Source organism: Capricornis sumatraensis, chromosome 22 (assembly GCF_032405125.1).
Source record: "Capricornis sumatraensis isolate serow.1 chromosome 22, serow.2, whole genome shotgun sequence".
Lineage (NCBI taxonomy): Eukaryota > Metazoa > Chordata > Mammalia > Artiodactyla > Bovidae > Capricornis > Capricornis sumatraensis.
This window is the reverse complement of record NC_091090.1, coordinates 55,356,527-55,374,411: the sequence shown is the minus strand read 5'-3', so window position 1 is coordinate 55,374,411 and position 17,885 is coordinate 55,356,527. Positions and strand designations below refer to the sequence as shown.

The following is a 17,885-nucleotide window of genomic DNA, read 5'->3' as shown; positions in this document are numbered from 1 at the left end:
CAGGTATCCAGCCTGTATCCCCTGCATTTCAGGCAGATTCTTTACTGTCTGAGCCACCAGGGAAGCAAGCCCCAAAGGATGAATGATAATTAAATTTTAATAAACTCCTAACAAGCATGATTATTTATGTAAAACTTAATTCTACTCTTGCAGATGAAGAGTAAGATAAAGGGAACTAAAAAGGCCAGTGAAGCTCTTGGTGAAACAGAATACAGAAGGAACTGTGCCTGGAGAAACTGTGGCTGAGTCCCCGAGCTCGGCTCGGGGGAGGCCTGTGAGAGCTGGGCTCCGAGGGGAGAGGACGCCCAGCAGCAGCTCTGAGGCGGCCTTCCCTCTGACAGCAGAGTGGAGCATGGGTGACCAGTGTTCAGGGGACCTGAATGCCCCAGACTGCTTTCAGATCTGGGCCTCCAGAGTTATGTTACCTGAGAAGGGAACCATGAGAAACAGGGGCAGCTGGCAGCTTTTTTACCTGAATGCAAGAAATGTATTTTACCTCACTGTCATCATGAAATTAATGGATTCACTCATGAAAACCAGAAATAGCGCCAAGACTATAAATCTGGCTTACTGTCTATCCCTTTAATGCTCAGCTGAATGCTTTCAAAATATTCAATTCCAAATTCTGAGTGCCACAAACAGGACCCCCCAGGTCCTCAGATCACCTTAGTTTCAGAACACAAGAGCCTGGACAAAGACGTGGAAGGACACAAGAACCCACCTGCAGGTCCGTTTCATTCTGCTTCTTACTGACACAGACTGGATCTAACAGAAAACCCCCACTTATAAGAAATGCTCAAAATTCTCCAAGCCAGGCTTCAGCAATACGTGAACTGTGAATTTCCAGATGTTCAAGCTGGTTTTAGAAAAGGCAGAGGAACCAGAGATCAAATTGCCAACATCCGCTAGATCTTGGAAAAAGCAAGAGAGTTCCAGAAAAATATCTATTTCTGCTTTATTGACTACGCCAAAGCCTTTGACTGTGTGGATCACAATGAACTGTGGAAAATTCTGAAAGAGATGGGAATACTAGACCACCTGACCTGCCTCTTGAGAAACCTGTATGCAGGTCAGGAAGCAACAGTTAGAACTGGACATGGAACAACAGACTGGTTCCAAATAGAGAAAGGAGTACATCAAGGCTGTATATTGTCACCCTGCTTATTTAACTTATATGCAGAGTACATCATGAGAAACGCTGGGCTGGAGGAAGCACAAGCTGGAATCAAGATTGCCGGGAGAAATATCAATAACCTCAGATATGCAGATGATACCACCTTTATGGCAGAAAGGGAAGAGGAACTCAAAAGCCTCTTGATGAAAGTGAAAGAGGAGAGTGAAAAAGGTGGCTTAAAGCTCAACATTCAGAAAACGAAGATCGTGGCATCTGGTCCCATCACTTCATGGCAAATAGATGGGGAAACAGTGGAAACAGTGGCAGACTTTATTTTTCTGGGCTCCAAAATCACTGCAGATGGTGACTGCAGCCATGAAATTAAAAGACACTTGCTCCTTGGAAGGAAAGTTATGACCAACCTAGACAGCATATTGAAAAGCAGAGACATTACTTTGTCAAGAAAGGTCCGTCTAGTTAAGGCTATGGTTTTTCCAGTAGTCATGTACAGATGTGAGAGGTGGACTATAAAGAAAGCTGAGCACTGAAGAATTAATGCTTTTGAACTGTGGTGATGGAGAAGACTCTTGAGAGTCCCTTGGACTGCAAGGCAATCCAATCAGTCCATCCTAAAGGAGATCAGTTCTGGGTGTTCATTGGAAGGACTGATGTTGAAGCTGAAACTCCAATACTCTGGCCACCTGATGCATTTGAAAAGACCCTGATGCTGAGAAAGATTGAAGGTGGGAGGAGAAGGGGACAACAGAGGATGAGATAGTTGGATGGCATCACCGACTCAGTGGACATGAATTTGAGTAAACTCCAAGAGTCGGTGATGGACAGAGAGGCTTGGCGTGCTGCAGTCCATGGTGTTGCAAAGAGTCAAACACGACTGAGCGACTGCACTGAACTCTTTGCCTGCTTTTATATGCAAATCCTAATCATTTCATATATTTTTAGAATGATAAGAGACTTCTCCAGGAATGATGTTAGTGATGATTATTATTCCTGCATGAAAACAAAATGCCCACTTTCTACAAATACTAACTTTTTACTGCAAGAGAACACCTTGCAATTCTCAACCAAAACTTTCTGGAAATAAACTCGACATTTGGCCCTTAAGTCTTAAGTCACAACATTTCTCATCAGGATGATTAATCTTTACGAAAAGGCAGGAAAACAAGACACAGCCACCCACTCTGACATTTTCAATCTTTAAAAAAAAAATCCCAATCAAGTTCATGAACTGGAACCATCATTTGTGAAAAGTATGCAATCTGTCCAGAGCACTTCTGATTGTAAGATTAACAAGATCGCTATCTCGCTCTTCGCACTAAGACAGCTACACTGACATTAACAGAAGTGGCTCCAGCCTGCTTTACTTGGAAACCCGAGAGCGCTCCGCCCAGGAACCAAGCAGCCTTCAATAGCAGCAAGACTGCTTCACTTTTCCTTTTCTGATTACTTGAAAAATGCAAACACCAAAGTGCAACATCATTGAAAAAGAAACAAAAACGCTCCAATGATTTATTTATGCAGGACTCATTTTTGTCCAGTTCTCCTCATGCAGGACTGCAGAGGGGAGGGGGCGTGTTTTTCGGGAAAGACAAACCAACCTAGAGCTATGCCTGCGTGCATGCGTGTGCACACGTGTGTGTCTGCACTGCACCCGTGCAAACGCTTCGGCAGGCACGCAGAAGCTCCGCTGCGGTCCCCGGAGCAGGAGGGAGGAAGCAGAGGCGGTTGTGCAGGCTCGGGGTTTGCTGCTGGCTAGTGGCAGCTCCAACCTGAAAGGAGCCGCATCCGAGGGGCCTCTGGAAGCCTTTCTCTCCTTTCCTTCCCTCAGTTGTGGGGAGCCTGGGTGGGTAATATCCCAGCTCTAGCCCTGCAAGGACTTTGCTCCAGAGAGAGAGAAGAGCATTAACTGCAGATGAGCTGTGAGGAGAGGGGACCGGGAGGTGAGGGTGGGAGGAGCAGGGGAGGGGCAAGCAGGCTGGGAGGAGCAGGGGGCACAGCTGAAACGAAGCGGGTGCCAAGACCACTGACCCTTCACAAGTCATTACCTGTGTTATTTTTTCTATTCCCTGGAAGTTGTGTTTTTCAAAATGTTCTGCTATGTTTAGGAAGGTGTGACGTTCTAGGTAGCAGCAATTACTTAGGACTATCAAAAGTCGCTGTTCCTAAAACCAAAACAAAATTTTAAAAATTACATTTCCAGTAACAAATTGAAAGTCTAACAGATAACATTTACCACTTGCTAATTACAGTCTCTTAGTGTTTCCTATCGATATTCAGCACTTTCCCTTGGTTCCTTCTTCCCAGTCACAGAGAAACGTGACACAGAGCTGTAACTCTACTAACTAATCACCTAATACACTGAGGAGTCAAATCATGTTTAACTCAAATTCCTTTGGAAATCTAACAGCTGTATAGAAAGCAGACGGACAGAGTACAGGAAACCAGTGAGATGGGGTCAGATGCTGTTCTTAGGTGGAGAAGGCAATGGCAGCCCACTCCAGCGTTCTTGACTGGAGAATCCCAGGGACGGGGGAACCTGGTGGGCTGCCGTCTCTGGGGCCGCACAGAGTCGGACACGGTCGAAGTGACTCGGCAGCAGCAGCAGCGGTTCTTAGGAAAGGGGTTCTATTCTACTTCACATGTTTTGCGCCCAAAATAGCTATAAAAATGAATATTAAAAATAACTACCAAAAAGTGTTGAAACTCTTGGAAAATAACTTGTAAACTTTTCACAACTTGGAAGAAAACTGTAATGGCGCCTACAGACGGGCTCCCTCAGCCACGAGACTGCTGCAGCCCTCCTCATGGAGAGTCTCCCTCTTGGGGGGAGCGAGGGGACAGAGCCGGGCGCCCGCCCAGTCAGCCACAGAGAGGGCCATGCTACACCCCCAGACTTCTGGCTGCTCACGGTGATTTCACATCAAAGTGACCAGACCCCCAGGCTGACGAATCAATCCTAACCGTAGAGTTCAGAAGAACCGGCTTGTAAGGAAAGTTCTAGGAACGGCTCTGTCCCACCTCCTCAGGGGAAGGTTTCTCCAGAATAAGTGTGAGTAATCCGAGGCCTCGGTTCACATCCTGACTGGACTCAAGGGCAGAGCTCCTCCCCAGGAGACACTCCCACCTGTCCTGGGCTCGCTGTGGTGCACTTGTGGGTAACTGCGGTCAGCGACAGAAAGGCAGGTGCACAGACCACGGGGCCACCCTGGCTGGGCCCACGTCACCCACGGATCCCATGCAGTGTCTGCAGTGTGTAGACTGCTAGGTCTCTATTTAAAATGCTATTATTTAGTTCTGGCACAGTGTGGTCTACTTGTCTTTTGTGGTCATCAAAAAATATAATTAAAAGGCCCAGAATTATTACGCTGCTTTTAAAGCAACGAAACGACCTGGGTGACTCTATGGAGAAGTGGAGGCTGAAATAAGGAAAATGGGCTGTCATCCACCCTCCTCCACGCTCCATGCTCAAACCTCGTGAGATGGGCACTGTGAGACTGGGGTGGCAGGCGAGGCTTGGGGAGGCCAGACCTCTGCCCGCGCCCCATGCCGTCATCATGTGGCCCTTGTGAGGCGCTTGGGATGTGGTCACGTGACTCCTCTGCAGCCAATCTGATCTCAGCTGGTCTCCCAGGCCCACAGTCCATCCTTACTCGCCTTCCCTGGGGAGCCGGCCACCGAGCACCGCCCCCGCCCCGCCTGCCAGCGGCCTGCCCCGCCTGCCGCGTCGCCTCTGCCCTGCTCTGTGGCCCGTCCACGGCAGGCTCTGCAGACGGAGGACTCCGTGGCCCCAGGCACCGTCCTGGCCCTCCGCAGCATCTGTGATGCGGGCGTCAGGCTGCCCTCAAGCCTGACGGTGGTACACGAAGCCCTTCAGCCAGGGAACAGCAGCTAGAGGAGGACCAGAGATGGGCCCCTTTCTTCCCACGCTGCCCTCCCTGAGAACCAGAACAAGACCCTACGAACACCTGAGTCCCCAGGGGCCAAAGCTAACGCAGTATCATCCAGCGGAGGCAAGCACAGGGACTGAGCCTCGCACCGAACCTGGAACAATCTCAGGAGACGGGGCAGGAGACAGTGTGACTGACTCAGGGTTCTGGCTGAGAGCAGGCAGACGGAGGCTAAGGCGCGGTTCAAGGCGGGGTCCAGGCTCTGAGGACAACTGGGCCCAGCGGGCGGTGTCAGCCCGAGAAGGTGAGCAACAAGGGCCTGTCCCACAGCCCGGGAAAGGGGCAGCCCTCCCCTCCACAGAGAAGGAAGCTGTCTCGGCATGTGCTTCCCCAGCCTCCTCTTCATGTTCGCGGCGGGAGCGTGGTCTGGGCTCACCAGACGGCCTGCACTCCCCCCGGGCCCAGAGCCCACAGCACCCCACAGCCGTCCCCACGCCCCACGAGCCCTGGCTCCCGTCCGGCCTGCGGGCACTCCAGCAGCCGCTTTCCCATCTAGATTGCTTCCTCTCGAAGCTTCCTTCTCTGGAGCTCCCAGGCTCTCTGTTCGGGCCTCCCCTTGAATCCTGAACCCCAATATGATTTCTATATACGTGGTCTCCTCTCTGGCCACTAGGATTGTCCCCTGAGTCCTCACCCCTTCCCAGGCCTCGCAGTGCTGATCTACAAATCTGTACCTGGACCTCCCTCCTGGGGGCCAACTGCCCGCTAGACAGCCCACCTGAACACCTCTCATCCAACACGCCTGGTCCCAAAGCGACGTTTTAGTCCTTCTGTACACCTATTTTCTTCCTGAATTCTCTCTGTGGACAGTACTGTTATCTGCCTAGTCACACAAGTAATTAAACCTACAACAGTGTTTTTTAAAAAATTATTTTGATTATACTTTTTCTAATAAAACAAATCCTTACTTAGGAGTTGATACTTAGAACCGCAGAAATAATATATGGCAGGAAGTTAGGTCACGTTTCCTTTCTTGAGAGAAACATACACAACCATCCTTCAAGCTAATGACAAGTGGAGAGGGTCACTACTAATTTTTAAGAAAACTGGAGTTTGAATTTTAACAGCTAGATTAACACACAGAACAAAGCCTGTGTGCGAATCATCCCTAAACACATGCATGTGTTTAAAATACATGTGAGTTTATAGGAAAGGTGATTTGGTTTTGCCATGGAATTCTGAGTTTAAATAAAATGCTAATAGGGAACTTACCAAAAAAAAAAACAGAGAAGAGCAGAGCTTCTCTGATTAAAGAGGAACACAGGGAAATGGTGCCTGTCCTTTGCCTCCTTTCTGCCTTCAAGCGCTAGAGCGTGACACGATGCAGAGGCAGACGGAAATGCTTACGCTGTAAGTTTCAGCTAGTAGGTATGGGCCGCGCGCAGCGTTGTATTTTTACTAAAGCTTCCCCAAAATAAAATGAAGCACCGAAGTAAGGGCAGCATGCCACAGGAATAGCGCGGCCACAACGGACGCTCAGGCGGAGCTATGAGCAGCCACTGTGCAGTTTCCAACGACATGCTTCACTTTCTATCTACCATCTCTTTACAATCTCACTTACAGAAGTCAGACCGAAGTCTTCATGGACACTTCCAAACAAATCAGGAGAAGAAACGTCAACGGAGAGACTGAATAGAGAAGTAAGGAAGAGAACAGTTATAGTTGAAGCACTAAAATCAACCATTGATACGATATGTCAATTATGCCTCAGTAAAAACTCTATAAGATCTGTGTAAATTTGACTTTAGAATCTTTTGGTCAAAAATCATATAACTTTCTGTTTTAACACCTAACAGCTCAAAGTAGAAACTGAGAACTATCTGTTAACGTGGGCCATATAGAATGTGTTTGTGGGGTCTTCCCAATAGTTTAATTTCTAGGTATAGACTCTCATAATCGAAATGTTTTTGCCCATCACAATCTAGAGGGAACTTGTTCAAGCTCATGTTCACAGTAAATGACTAACAGGACAGCTGAGTCAGGAAACTAGTTACTAACCCACAAGTGACCAGATACACAGAACTGCAGGGGAAGAGACACCCAAGAGCTACCAGTAAATTTACAGACACGGGAGGTGACAAGTAACACCTCGGCAGGATCTCTTTCTTTAAATCTAACCATCTGATTTCAGAATTCATATGGAAGATGAAAAAGATATCAAATAATATTTTAAAATAGAAAAAGCAATAAAAGCAATCTGAAAAAGAGTTAAAATAATGAGAATTAAAACAATATAAACTGCTAGGAAACATCTGTGAGTAAATAGAGCAGAAAAGGCTCAGAAACACCTTCACTACTAGAATTCAGTGACATGTGGAACAGAAATCGTAGCAAAACAAGACTTAACCAAAAATATCAGGAAACTGCTAACAATATGAATTCCTGGTAAACGATTACGCTAAACCTAAAAAATCAAAGACAAACCAGAACTGGAACCTTATTAGGCCTCAGAGGATTCAATGTCTCATATAGTGAGAGGCAAAACCAGGCAAATATGGGAAAATCTCCAGCTGTCAGATTACAGCTTTAATTAAGAGGCATTTATCTCAGTATTATTTGTGTGCAAGCAGAAACTTCAGGTACAGCAAGTCCCATGTGCCAAATATTCAGAAAGACGAAGTTTCAACAACCCCAGAGAGCAGCATAATGACAGAACGCTCTCTCGGATCTCAAGCATCAGGACGCAGGTAACTGAGCGGGCCAGAACATCACCCCACCCACACTGCGGGCCTCTAGCAGCAGCTGGGCCAACACCCGACACAGAACCACGTGGCTGCCAACAACGAGGAGGTGCATTTTCACCCTATTATTAAAACTCTGCTTCTCTGGATAGCTAGGGAGCTAACCGTGTACTCAGTTTGCTCACAGGGCCTCTAGTAAAGCTGAGACAAGTCCAGAAGATGAGGAAACTGTGGAAAGGGTCCAGGCCAAATATAGAAACGTGTGATTCCCATGAACACTCGCTCTCTTATTGCTAAGTCTCAGGATGCAAGACCAAACACAGCGCAGGAGGCTGTGTTTTCAGTCGGCACAGACGCCCCGGCGAGGCTGATCGCGGCCCTACTTACTGCGCAGTGTCTACATCGGCGTCAGGCTTGGTGCTCAGCTGCTCCAGGCAGTACAGGAAACCCTAGGCCAAAAATGGGACATTTCAGTGACAGGAACCCTCAGAGGCTCATCTGTTTGGACAGCAAAGATAATTTTCCATAAATAACCAGAAATACAGTGTATCTCCTGCACGTGGTCTATATATATATGTGGGCCTTGTTAGGGGTAAGCTGCATCCCACATACACAGCATATCTGCACACGCACATAGAAGAACATGAGCACTGGGGGCACGTGTCCCCGTGTATAACGCTGAGTGATTAAAAAAGCGTACAGCACCTATGTTTCGATCCCACTGTTAAGTTCTTGACTATATTTTCTTTCCCTCCTCTCACTCACTCACGTGTTCAGCTGTGTGTATGTGCCCACAAGGCACTGGCCCCAAAGAACTTGGGGCTCTAGATAAAATGTAAATCACTGTCATGCCATTTAATCTGTGCTCCAGCAGAGACATATATACACATACATGTACACAGACACATACATGTACACACATGTACACACACAAAGTCCCACGAGAACACAGAAGGGCAGCATAACAACACTGAGTCACTGGGGGAGGTACTGCTAAGCAAGCTGCAACTACTCTTGCCTTGAACTTACCTACCATAAACTATGATGGACTCACACAAAATGAAAAGGACACACGTAACTGTCAGCATCTGCTCTACACTGATTATAAACAGGAGGGAGACCGACGGTCTGCACTGCCTCGGGTCTCGACTGCTTCCACCAAGTACCTGCATGATATTGATGCTCAGCTGGCAAACCTCTTCCTGGGTTTTAGGGTGCTGGAAGACCTGTAAGGAGGAATGAGAATTTTTGTACTTAGCTAAGAAAACCTTTTGTTCATGGAGCTTGATGTGAACAGTGAACACGTGGACGAGGGCATCCAGGGTGGACAACCCGATCCTGAAAGGGGACGCAGATAGACAGACAGCCTCCAGCCGAGCGACAGGGCGGCAGTTCTGGCTCCGCACTGACCCACGCCCGTGTGCTGGGCGCCCCCTGCCCGGGAGCCGCCCCCCGACACTCACGCTGGCCTCCCCGGGCTTGCACTCCAGGATTCTGGCTCTGCACTGACCCACACCCGTGTGCTGGGCGCCCCCTGCCCAGGAGCCGCCCCCCGACACTCACACTGGCCTCTCCGGGCTTGCACTCCAGGATTCTGGCTCCGCACTGACCCACGCCCGTGTGCTGGGCGCCCCCTGCCCGGGAGCCGCCCCCCGACACTCACACTGGCCTCTCCGGGCTTGCACTCCAGGATTCTGGCTCCGCACTGACCCACACCCATGCGCTGGGCGCCCCCTGCCCGGGAGCTGCCCCCCGACACTCACGCTGGCCTCTCCGGGCTTGCACTCCAGGACACCACGCAGCGACTGCAGGGACAGCAGCACACAGCGCTCGAACTGGCAGGGCTGCGGAGACAGAGCAGATGGGCCTGGGCGTGCAGCCCCCACACCCGGCTCCCCAGGCGCGCGGGGAGGGCAGGGCCCCATGCGGCGTCCCTGCTGCCCGGGCCGGCACAGTCTACACCGGGTGTCGGCAGACAGTGGCCCCAGCAGGGGAGAGGACGTCTAACTCAGCTAGAACACAAACCAGGTAAAGCGAGAACCCTTCCCCCGCAGTCTCTTCTGGAAGAGGGCAGGGGCCAGGATGAAGCACAGCCGTGACACACTCTGGGAGAAGCGTGCGCCCCGGGCCTCGCTCGTCTCTGGACCCATCAACACGAGGTGCTGGCAACCATGACCGGAGGAGGGCTGGCACCTGCCATTCAGAACCCTCTCCACAGTCTCCTTCTGTGTCCATCAAGTCAGAAAATGAAACTTGAAAATATCTCATTTGAGATGAGTCTGCACAAGCCCCAGCTGCTCCTACGGGTTCCCTCTATGCAAGTCCATTTCAGGGGACAGCAGCACGCATTCTTGTTACCTGTACATTCTGGAGTGGAATCAAAACTGTCACTTTTTACAAAAAAAGGCACAGAAACAAAACAGTGGATTCCAAAGTAGAGCAGATGCAATGGAGAGGAGCACTGGGCCCTCAGGAAGACAAACAGAGGGGTCTGTCTCGGCAGGAGAAGCCCCTGGGACAGCGAGACCTGAAGGACAGGGCCGGTCCCCATGGACAGAGTCGAGGGGCCCATGGGAGGTGGCAGAGCCTGTGTGGACCGCCCCATGCAGAACCTGCAGGCAGAACTCTCCTCCATAACATGCTTGTTATTAACAACTTAGGGGGAGACATTGTATACAAACCAAAGAAACACAAGTTTATACTTTCTCACAAGAAGGAATCCAGGCCTAAGAAAAGCTAACAGCACCTCGACTTGATGTCATTTTAATACTGCACTGTGGAGCCGCCAGAGGGCACCAGAGAGAACACGCCGAAGTCCAAGTGAGAAAAAGAAGGTTCGGGGGGACGCCGAATGGAATGCCGCCCGCACCAAGCATTTAAGGAATGGAAAGCCTCTTAGATCAGACCAGATGAGCCTGCCTACCTGCCCCAGAAGGCAGGAAGATCTGAGATGTTAGCACAGGAACACTCGGGAGTCCAACCCCGAATGTCAACGGCGGGCAGCTGGGTGTTGCTTCCCTGTGTGGCCATCTTGCTTTCCTGCACTAGGGTCAGGGTTCGGGTCAGAAAGCGAGCAGAGAGCCCCGGGGCCAGAAGGCCCAGGGACAGGTGAGTCTACACGGCGGTGGCTGCTTTTTTTATGAAAAGAAAGAAGAGGCGCCGTGTCTGCATTGTGCCAGGGCATCGGCCAAGTCAGCACATTGTAACTTGTCGTGATATCATTCCAGTTATTCTGAAAGAAGAGAATTCTCAGAATTATCCAAACTGAAAGAAGGCAGAAAACATTTTCAGCACTTGTAGAAAACAGGATGCTCTCCAGCGAGTGTTTCAGGCACAGGCATGGGGCAAAGCTTGTCTGCATTTTCTTAACTTGATAAGGACTCACAGGAAAAGCAAAACAGCCTCATGTCACACAAACGGGATCAGTACTACCAAATGCTAAGACGACAAAGTCCTGCATCTAACAACCTTTGAAACCACTGACTCTCTGTTCAAACCTGAGAACCCCAGATGCACTCCAGGCCAGCACTCATGACTGGGGCCCTGTATGTGGCTCCAAGCCTGGATTCATCCCTCGTCCCGCAAGTCTGTGCCCGGGGCTGACAGCCGCCCGGCTCCAGCAGGCTGATGCGGTGAGCACGCTTCTTCAACAACGGTCATGAGGTACGCTGGCTGGCGCCAAATCACCGTGAGTGGTTTAGGCCTCTGGCTCATGTGTCATGAGACATGAATCAATGATTCTACGGTTACAGTTTCTCACCACATTATAGTTTAACTTGAGTAGAAACAAGTCTCTACAGTAACCATCTCAGAGGACCTTCCAGGGGATTCATCGTCTACAAACAACCTCAGGCGTGGCCATCTCTGCACACACTGTGGACCCAGACGTGCACCCACCACACACACTACACGTGTGTGCGAGGGACACCAACCGGCAGAAGCACCTGAAGTCAATCCCTTCTTTATGACTAACTTGTTCGATTTCTGTCAGACTTTTTTTTTTTTAAATGAACATAAATCCCTGAAAGCAGATGCTGTGTTTTCTCAAAATGAACATACATCTTCTTCTTTGTACAAGATGATCTGAAGCCGGCACCAAGACCCAGGGCCAGGCCGGCGCTACCTGCTCTGCCTGGCTTGTGTCATTCCCGGCAGGTATTCAGGGGGGCTGGTCCGGTGATGTGTCTGTGGCCTGCCAACCAGGCTCACTGTGATAACTAGGGAGGACAGGAGTATAGGAAGAACTTTGATAACAGTAAGGCTTCATGTAAATGTAGGGTACTTTTATTACAGTGGTAACAAATTAAAGTCCTCTGTATATGTGTAAAGCTTTTTACAGCTTTTTTCTACAGCATCTTGTTTAATTCTAACCAACAATACAGTGAACAAAGGTTCTGCTGCTTCTTTAACTAGAGGCAGAGAGGTTAAGTAGCTTCGGAAGATGCACCGTACTGAGACAGCTGAGGAGAGCCAGGTCAGACGCTCAAGCCACGCAGTGCCGCCTGCTCACCACGCCCGACACAAGCTCAGTGCCAGCCAGACGCACGCTGTGCGTGAGATGTTTTAGTTTCCAGGAACCACAATCCGGAAAGTGAAAGAAATTTTAATTTATAACATGCAGTATTTCAAAGTATTATTTCAACACGTAGGCAACGTACAAAGTTGAGATTTTTTTGAGTTGTTTTGAGTCTGGTTTGAGTTTTGAGTCTGAAGCTAGGTGCCAAGTGGCTGCATGCAGTTTGAATGGTACAGCGCGGTTCCATACCGCCTCCTCCTAAATATTTAGTTATAGGAGAGTTTGTATTTAAACACAAATATGTGAAAAATAAACTATATAAAACAGAAATTTTTAAAAATCCTTTAAAATATAATTGTAACAAAGTTATAATTTCAGCATGATTTAATTTAAAAAAATTCAGAAGCGTGTGGTATTCCACACACACACTTGCATATCTTTGTATTAACTTAAAAGAGAATCTTGAAAAGAAGGAAAGAATTTCAACTTGTCAAAATTCCCCACCTGTCAGAGAAAGACTGTGGACATGCACACAAAAAAATTCAAGGACGTGAAGAAACGTTACTGGGGACGGCTGCTCCTCAACAAGCTCAGCCCCACCACCCTGTAAGTGTGGGCAAGGCAGACCATTTTATTCTAGCGTCCCTGTCCCCTAAGGCAAGACAAGTTACTGGACAAGCAATGTGCTCGGCTGAAAAACTAGATATTTTCCCCAGCATCTGTTGTAGATAGTAGTGGGCACGTGGATAAATTCTGGCCAATCAGATGTAAACAGAGCTGTCAGCTGTGGCTCCTGGGAAAATGCTGGACTTCCCTGTGGACAGGAATAAGGCCTGATGTGATGGCTGGATTTGCAGTTGCCATCCTGTGACCATGAGGTATCCTGAGAAAGAAGCCACACTAAGGCCCACAAACCAGGGATCAGAGGGGCCCTGGACCCTGCCTGCACTGCGCTACAGCTGCCACACCAGTACCCACCTCTTCAGTGGGAGAGAAAAAGGACACAGCCCTTGTCTAAGCCACTGCATGTTCAACCTTGCCAAACACCCACCTGAGAAACGCTGGGCTGGAAGAAGCACAAGCTGGAATCAAGATTGCCGGGAGAAGAAACATTGATCACCTCAGATATGCAGATGACACCACCCTCATGGCAGACAGTGAAGAGGAGCTAAAGAGCCTCTTGATGAAAGTGAAAGATGAGTGCGAACAAGGTGGCTTAAAGCTCAACATTCAGAAAACTAAGATCATGGCATCCGGTCCCATCACTACATGCGAAATAGATGAGGAAACAATGGAAACAGTGGCAGACTTTATTTTTTGGACTCCAAAATCACTGCAGATGGTGACTGCAGCCATGAAATTAAAAGACGCTTACTCCTTGGAAGAAAAGTTATGACCAGCCTAGACAGTATATTCAAAAGCAGAGACATTACTTTGCCAACAAAGGTCCGTCTAGTCAAGGCTATGGTTTTTCCAGTGGTCATGTATGGATGTGAGAGTTGGACTGTGAAGAAAGCCGAGCGTCGAAGAATTGATGCTTTTGAGCTGTGATGTTGGAGAAGACTCTTGAGAGTCCCTTGGACTACAAGGAGATCCAACTAGTCCATTTTGAAGGAGATCAGCCCTGGGATTTCTTTGGAAGGAGTGATGCTAAAGCTGAAACTTCAGTACTTTGGCCACCTCATGCGAAGAGTTGACTCATTGGGAAAGACTCTGATGCTGGGAGGGATTGGGGACAGGAGGAGAAGGGGACGACCGAGGATGAGATGGCTGGATGGCATCACGGACTCGATGGACGTGAGTTTGAGTGAACTCTGGGAGTTGGTGATGGACAGGGAGGCCTGGCGTGCTGCGATTCATGGGGTCACAAAGAGTCGGACACGACTGAGCGACTGAACTGAACTGAAAACCCACCTATAGGGCTGTTGTGGGATCCATGAAACAGACTTGAAAACACAAAACTCACGATCCCTGACCTTAATTTCAAGGGGACTCTGGAAAACCTCAAAATCCCATCTGGGAAGATGACAGCGCTAGAGTGAGAGGCTGCGGCTCTAACTGCCCACCTCACCTCTGTGTGCATCTGGAGAAATGCTTACTGCCCTCTGTTCTGCCTTAGGGTCCAGCAACAACATTTTGTTTTTTTGTATCCTGCTGTTCTGAAAAATTCAAGTTGTTGGAAGGCTTAGCATTACATTGAAAAATGTTAACACAAGCAAACAGGAGTTACAGGATGAAGACTGACCACTCTAGAGGCGGTCCACTGTTCCACTAATTTTTAAGCATATGTGGTTCGGAGAAGGCAATGGCACCCCACTCCAGTACTCTTGCCTGGAAAATCCCATGGTCAGAGGAGCCTGGTAGGCTACAGTCCATGGGGTCGCTAAGAGTCGGACACGACTGAGCGACTTCACTTTCACCTTTCACTTTCATGCATTGGAGAAGGAAATGGCAACCCACTCCAGTGTTCTTGCCTGGAGAATCCCAGGGACGGGGAAGCCTGGTGGGCTGCCGTCTACAGGGTCTCACAGAGTTGGGCACGACTGAAGTGACTTAGCAGCAGCAGCAAGCATATGTGGTTAGTGTTAACCAAAAATGACTATGAGAAGGAAAACTTTAAGAAATTTGCTTTTCCATTTCCAGAAAATTTTTAGGGTTGCAATAGTGCATCACTTATTATCATCATAATCAATCAATTATTCTGAACGTAACAGACACTAATGACTAATCATCTAGAGGAATTTAAACTTACTAGAGACGTCAGGCCTTCGCTGTCGACAACCCAGTCCTCCTTTTCAGCCAACCTCTTTATGTCTACAGGGAAGACAAGCACACAAGCACATCTTACTACAGTTCTTTCACTGAACTTCAGAGACATAAAAATCCATAAAGGTTATGGTTTTTAATTGTTTTATATAAGTTCGCAAAAAATTAGTGAAAACAGGGATAGGCCTCCTTGGTGGCTCAGACAGTAAAGACTCCCCTGCCAGTGCAGGAGACCCGGCTGCGACCCCTGAGTTGGGAAGATCCCCTGGAGAAGGAAATGGCTACCCACTCTAGCATTCGTGCCTGGAAAATTCCACGGACAGAGGGGCCTGGTGGGCTACAGCCCATGGGGTCACGAAGAGTCGGACACAACTGAATGACTAACACACCTAATTCTGGAAGACTCAAGGATTTAAATGTGTGTTACTCACTGGATTTTTCTATTAAAACATTAATGTAAATAAAACTGTCTGAAAAATGCCAGGCCAGGTTCACTGACAACTTCACACTTACTCAGCACTCCTGATAATATTCAACAGGTTCAGTATAAGACACAAGGCATTTCCCCCGAGATTTCTAATAACCAGTGTGGACTCTCTCTGTTCTGCACATTCCCAACAACAACAGCGTGGTGCCCACGGCGGGAGGAACAGACCTGGGCTCAGCCCCTCAGCTGGGCCAGGGGCAGACCAGCCGGCCTATGACATAATTTTCTAATAGCCAGCGTGAACTGTCTGTCCTGCACGCCCCTAGAACAACAGCGTGGTGCCCACGGCGGGAGGGACAGACCTGGGCGCGGCCCCTCAGCTGGGCCGGGGGCAGACCAGCCGGCCTATGACACAATTTTCTAATAGCTAGCGTGGACTGTCCGTCCTGCACGCTCCCTAGAACAACAGCGTGATGCCCACAGCAGAAGAAACAGATCTGGGCACACTTGAGGGCGCAGCCCCTCACCAGGGCAGGGGCCAGTGTCACGCAGACATGGCCGGGCTACGACAAAGTCCCAAGGAAGACACTAGCGGCCTGCACCGTTCCTAACAATGTTCTCAACTGTTTCTGAAACACGTCACACCCAAAAGGCTGCTCCATAATCTTCTTCTTATATATGCAAAAACCCTGAAAACTCTAAAAGTATTAAGAAAATGAGCATCACCTGTAACTTCTGCTGCAAAGAGAAACTTAAGTCCTTCTTCTGACTTAATGCTGATGTTTCTAAATCAAAAATTTTTTTAATTTTAAATAGACATGTATATTTTCCAAATTAAGATCATACTTTATACGCATTTTATAGTCTACTTTTTCCACTTGACATTTTCCATAAGGATGGTCTTACATCCTTAAGTATTTTTCAAGAGTATCCATTTAATTTCTTCATGGCCTGGCATCTCAAAGTAAACAGGATTTGAAAGAAAAAAAAAAACCACATTGAACAGCAACAGATAATATGAAATATTCACATTTGCACAAGAGCTCCCTTCTTGTTTCTGAGGGTTTGGGAACTGGAAAGAGGTGGCGTGTGCATAGCTGCTGCTGAGCCAATGCCGTCAGTGTTCCCGACGTACCTTCGGCTGTGTGCTGCAGCGTGACCACCACGCAGCGCACTCGGAGGTCCAAGACGAGGTCCTGGATGGTCTGCAGCAGGTCACTAGGGATCTCAAGGGCGGCCAGCGAGTCATACGTCAGCCTGTGGGACAAACACAGCGAGACGAAGCTGAGCACAGGGGCCTGGAGTGGTTCCCAGCATCATTCTGCGTCCCACCACGCTTCACGGCGGCGCTGACGGGCTTCTGCTGTATGCTGAAGACAAGGGCTGTAACGCCACAGTGACTCTGATTGAACAGCAACAAAGAACACTCTCATCAGGCCTGAGCACCCGGGAGGCTCAGGAGCTGGGTCACCAGACGACACGCAGCAAACAAGTGGACACAAAACATCAGGCCCGAGCGCCGGGGAGGCTCAGGAGCTGGGTCACCAGACGACACACAGCAAACAGTGGACACAAAACATCAGGCCCGAGCGCCGGGGAGGCTCAGGAGCTGGGTCACCAGACAACACACAGCAAACAGTGGACACAAAAGGGCAGAGCAAAATTCTTTGCTGAGTGTGTCTTTTTCTCCCCTAAAAAGACAAAAATATTTGCCCCTCCTCTCGAGAACGCACCCACGTTTACCTGAGGGTCTGGATGACGTGGGCCAGCCACTGTCCAGGGAGCTCAGCCTTCCCCTCCCAGCCTCCGTGCTGCCGCCCGCCGCCCTCCGCCGCGCCGAGTGGGAGCAGGGCCCCACGGACCAGCTTCACCAGACACTGCATGACTTCCTGGATCATTTTCTACACATTGATGAACAAGCAGAACTGCATTAGAAGGCATCAAACTTGCCTGAATCAATCACATTTGTCAGCCTGCACAAGACAAATGTCTTGAATGGGGATCAGGCCTTCCAGTAACTTTGTTTGAGAAGACCCTACCCCAAGAAAGAGTCTACACACTTATCCTTACTTACCTTGAAATCATTTTGTCTTTGCCTTACATTCTTTGATCTCTCAATGTGGCCTGACTTCTCAGCGGTCTGAAAAATGAAAATAATAAAAAACAAAAAACTTATTAGTTGTCTCTAGAAATAATTCATAAAATAAGAAAGCTTAGCTGTTATATGTAAGGAGAATATGAAATATGGTTATAACTTGATTAAAAGGAATGTATAAGTGGTAGTCTCAGTCTCTGATTAATGGCAAGAATACACAGAAGAACTGTACAAAAAAGATCTTCACGACCCAGATAATCACGATGGTGTGATCACTCACCTAGAGCCAGGCATCCTGGAATGTGAAGTCAAGTGGGCCTT

At 48.7% G+C, this 17,885-nt stretch overlaps 1 protein-coding gene across 2 annotated transcripts in view; it reads right to left on the bottom strand.

Moving 5' to 3' along the window:
- Nucleotides 1-17,885, bottom strand: part of EXOC2 (exocyst complex component 2) — a 99,644-nt gene that overhangs the window by 35,667 nt on the left and 46,092 nt on the right. For both annotated transcript variants that reach the window (XM_068961077.1, XM_068961078.1), the window contains exons 13-21: nucleotides 17,544-17,609; nucleotides 17,213-17,370; nucleotides 16,605-16,726; nucleotides 15,029-15,090; nucleotides 9,524-9,604; nucleotides 8,927-8,986; nucleotides 8,148-8,209; nucleotides 6,641-6,707; nucleotides 3,178-3,294 (exon numbers count right to left, since the gene is read on the bottom strand). In XM_068961077.1, coding sequence (XP_068817178.1) covers nucleotides 3,178-3,294; nucleotides 6,641-6,707; nucleotides 8,148-8,209; nucleotides 8,927-8,986; nucleotides 9,524-9,604; nucleotides 15,029-15,090; nucleotides 16,605-16,726; nucleotides 17,213-17,370; nucleotides 17,544-17,609 — 795 coding nt within the window. The remainder of the gene's footprint in view (nucleotides 1-3,177; nucleotides 3,295-6,640; nucleotides 6,708-8,147; nucleotides 8,210-8,926; nucleotides 8,987-9,523; nucleotides 9,605-15,028; nucleotides 15,091-16,604; nucleotides 16,727-17,212; nucleotides 17,371-17,543; nucleotides 17,610-17,885) is intronic.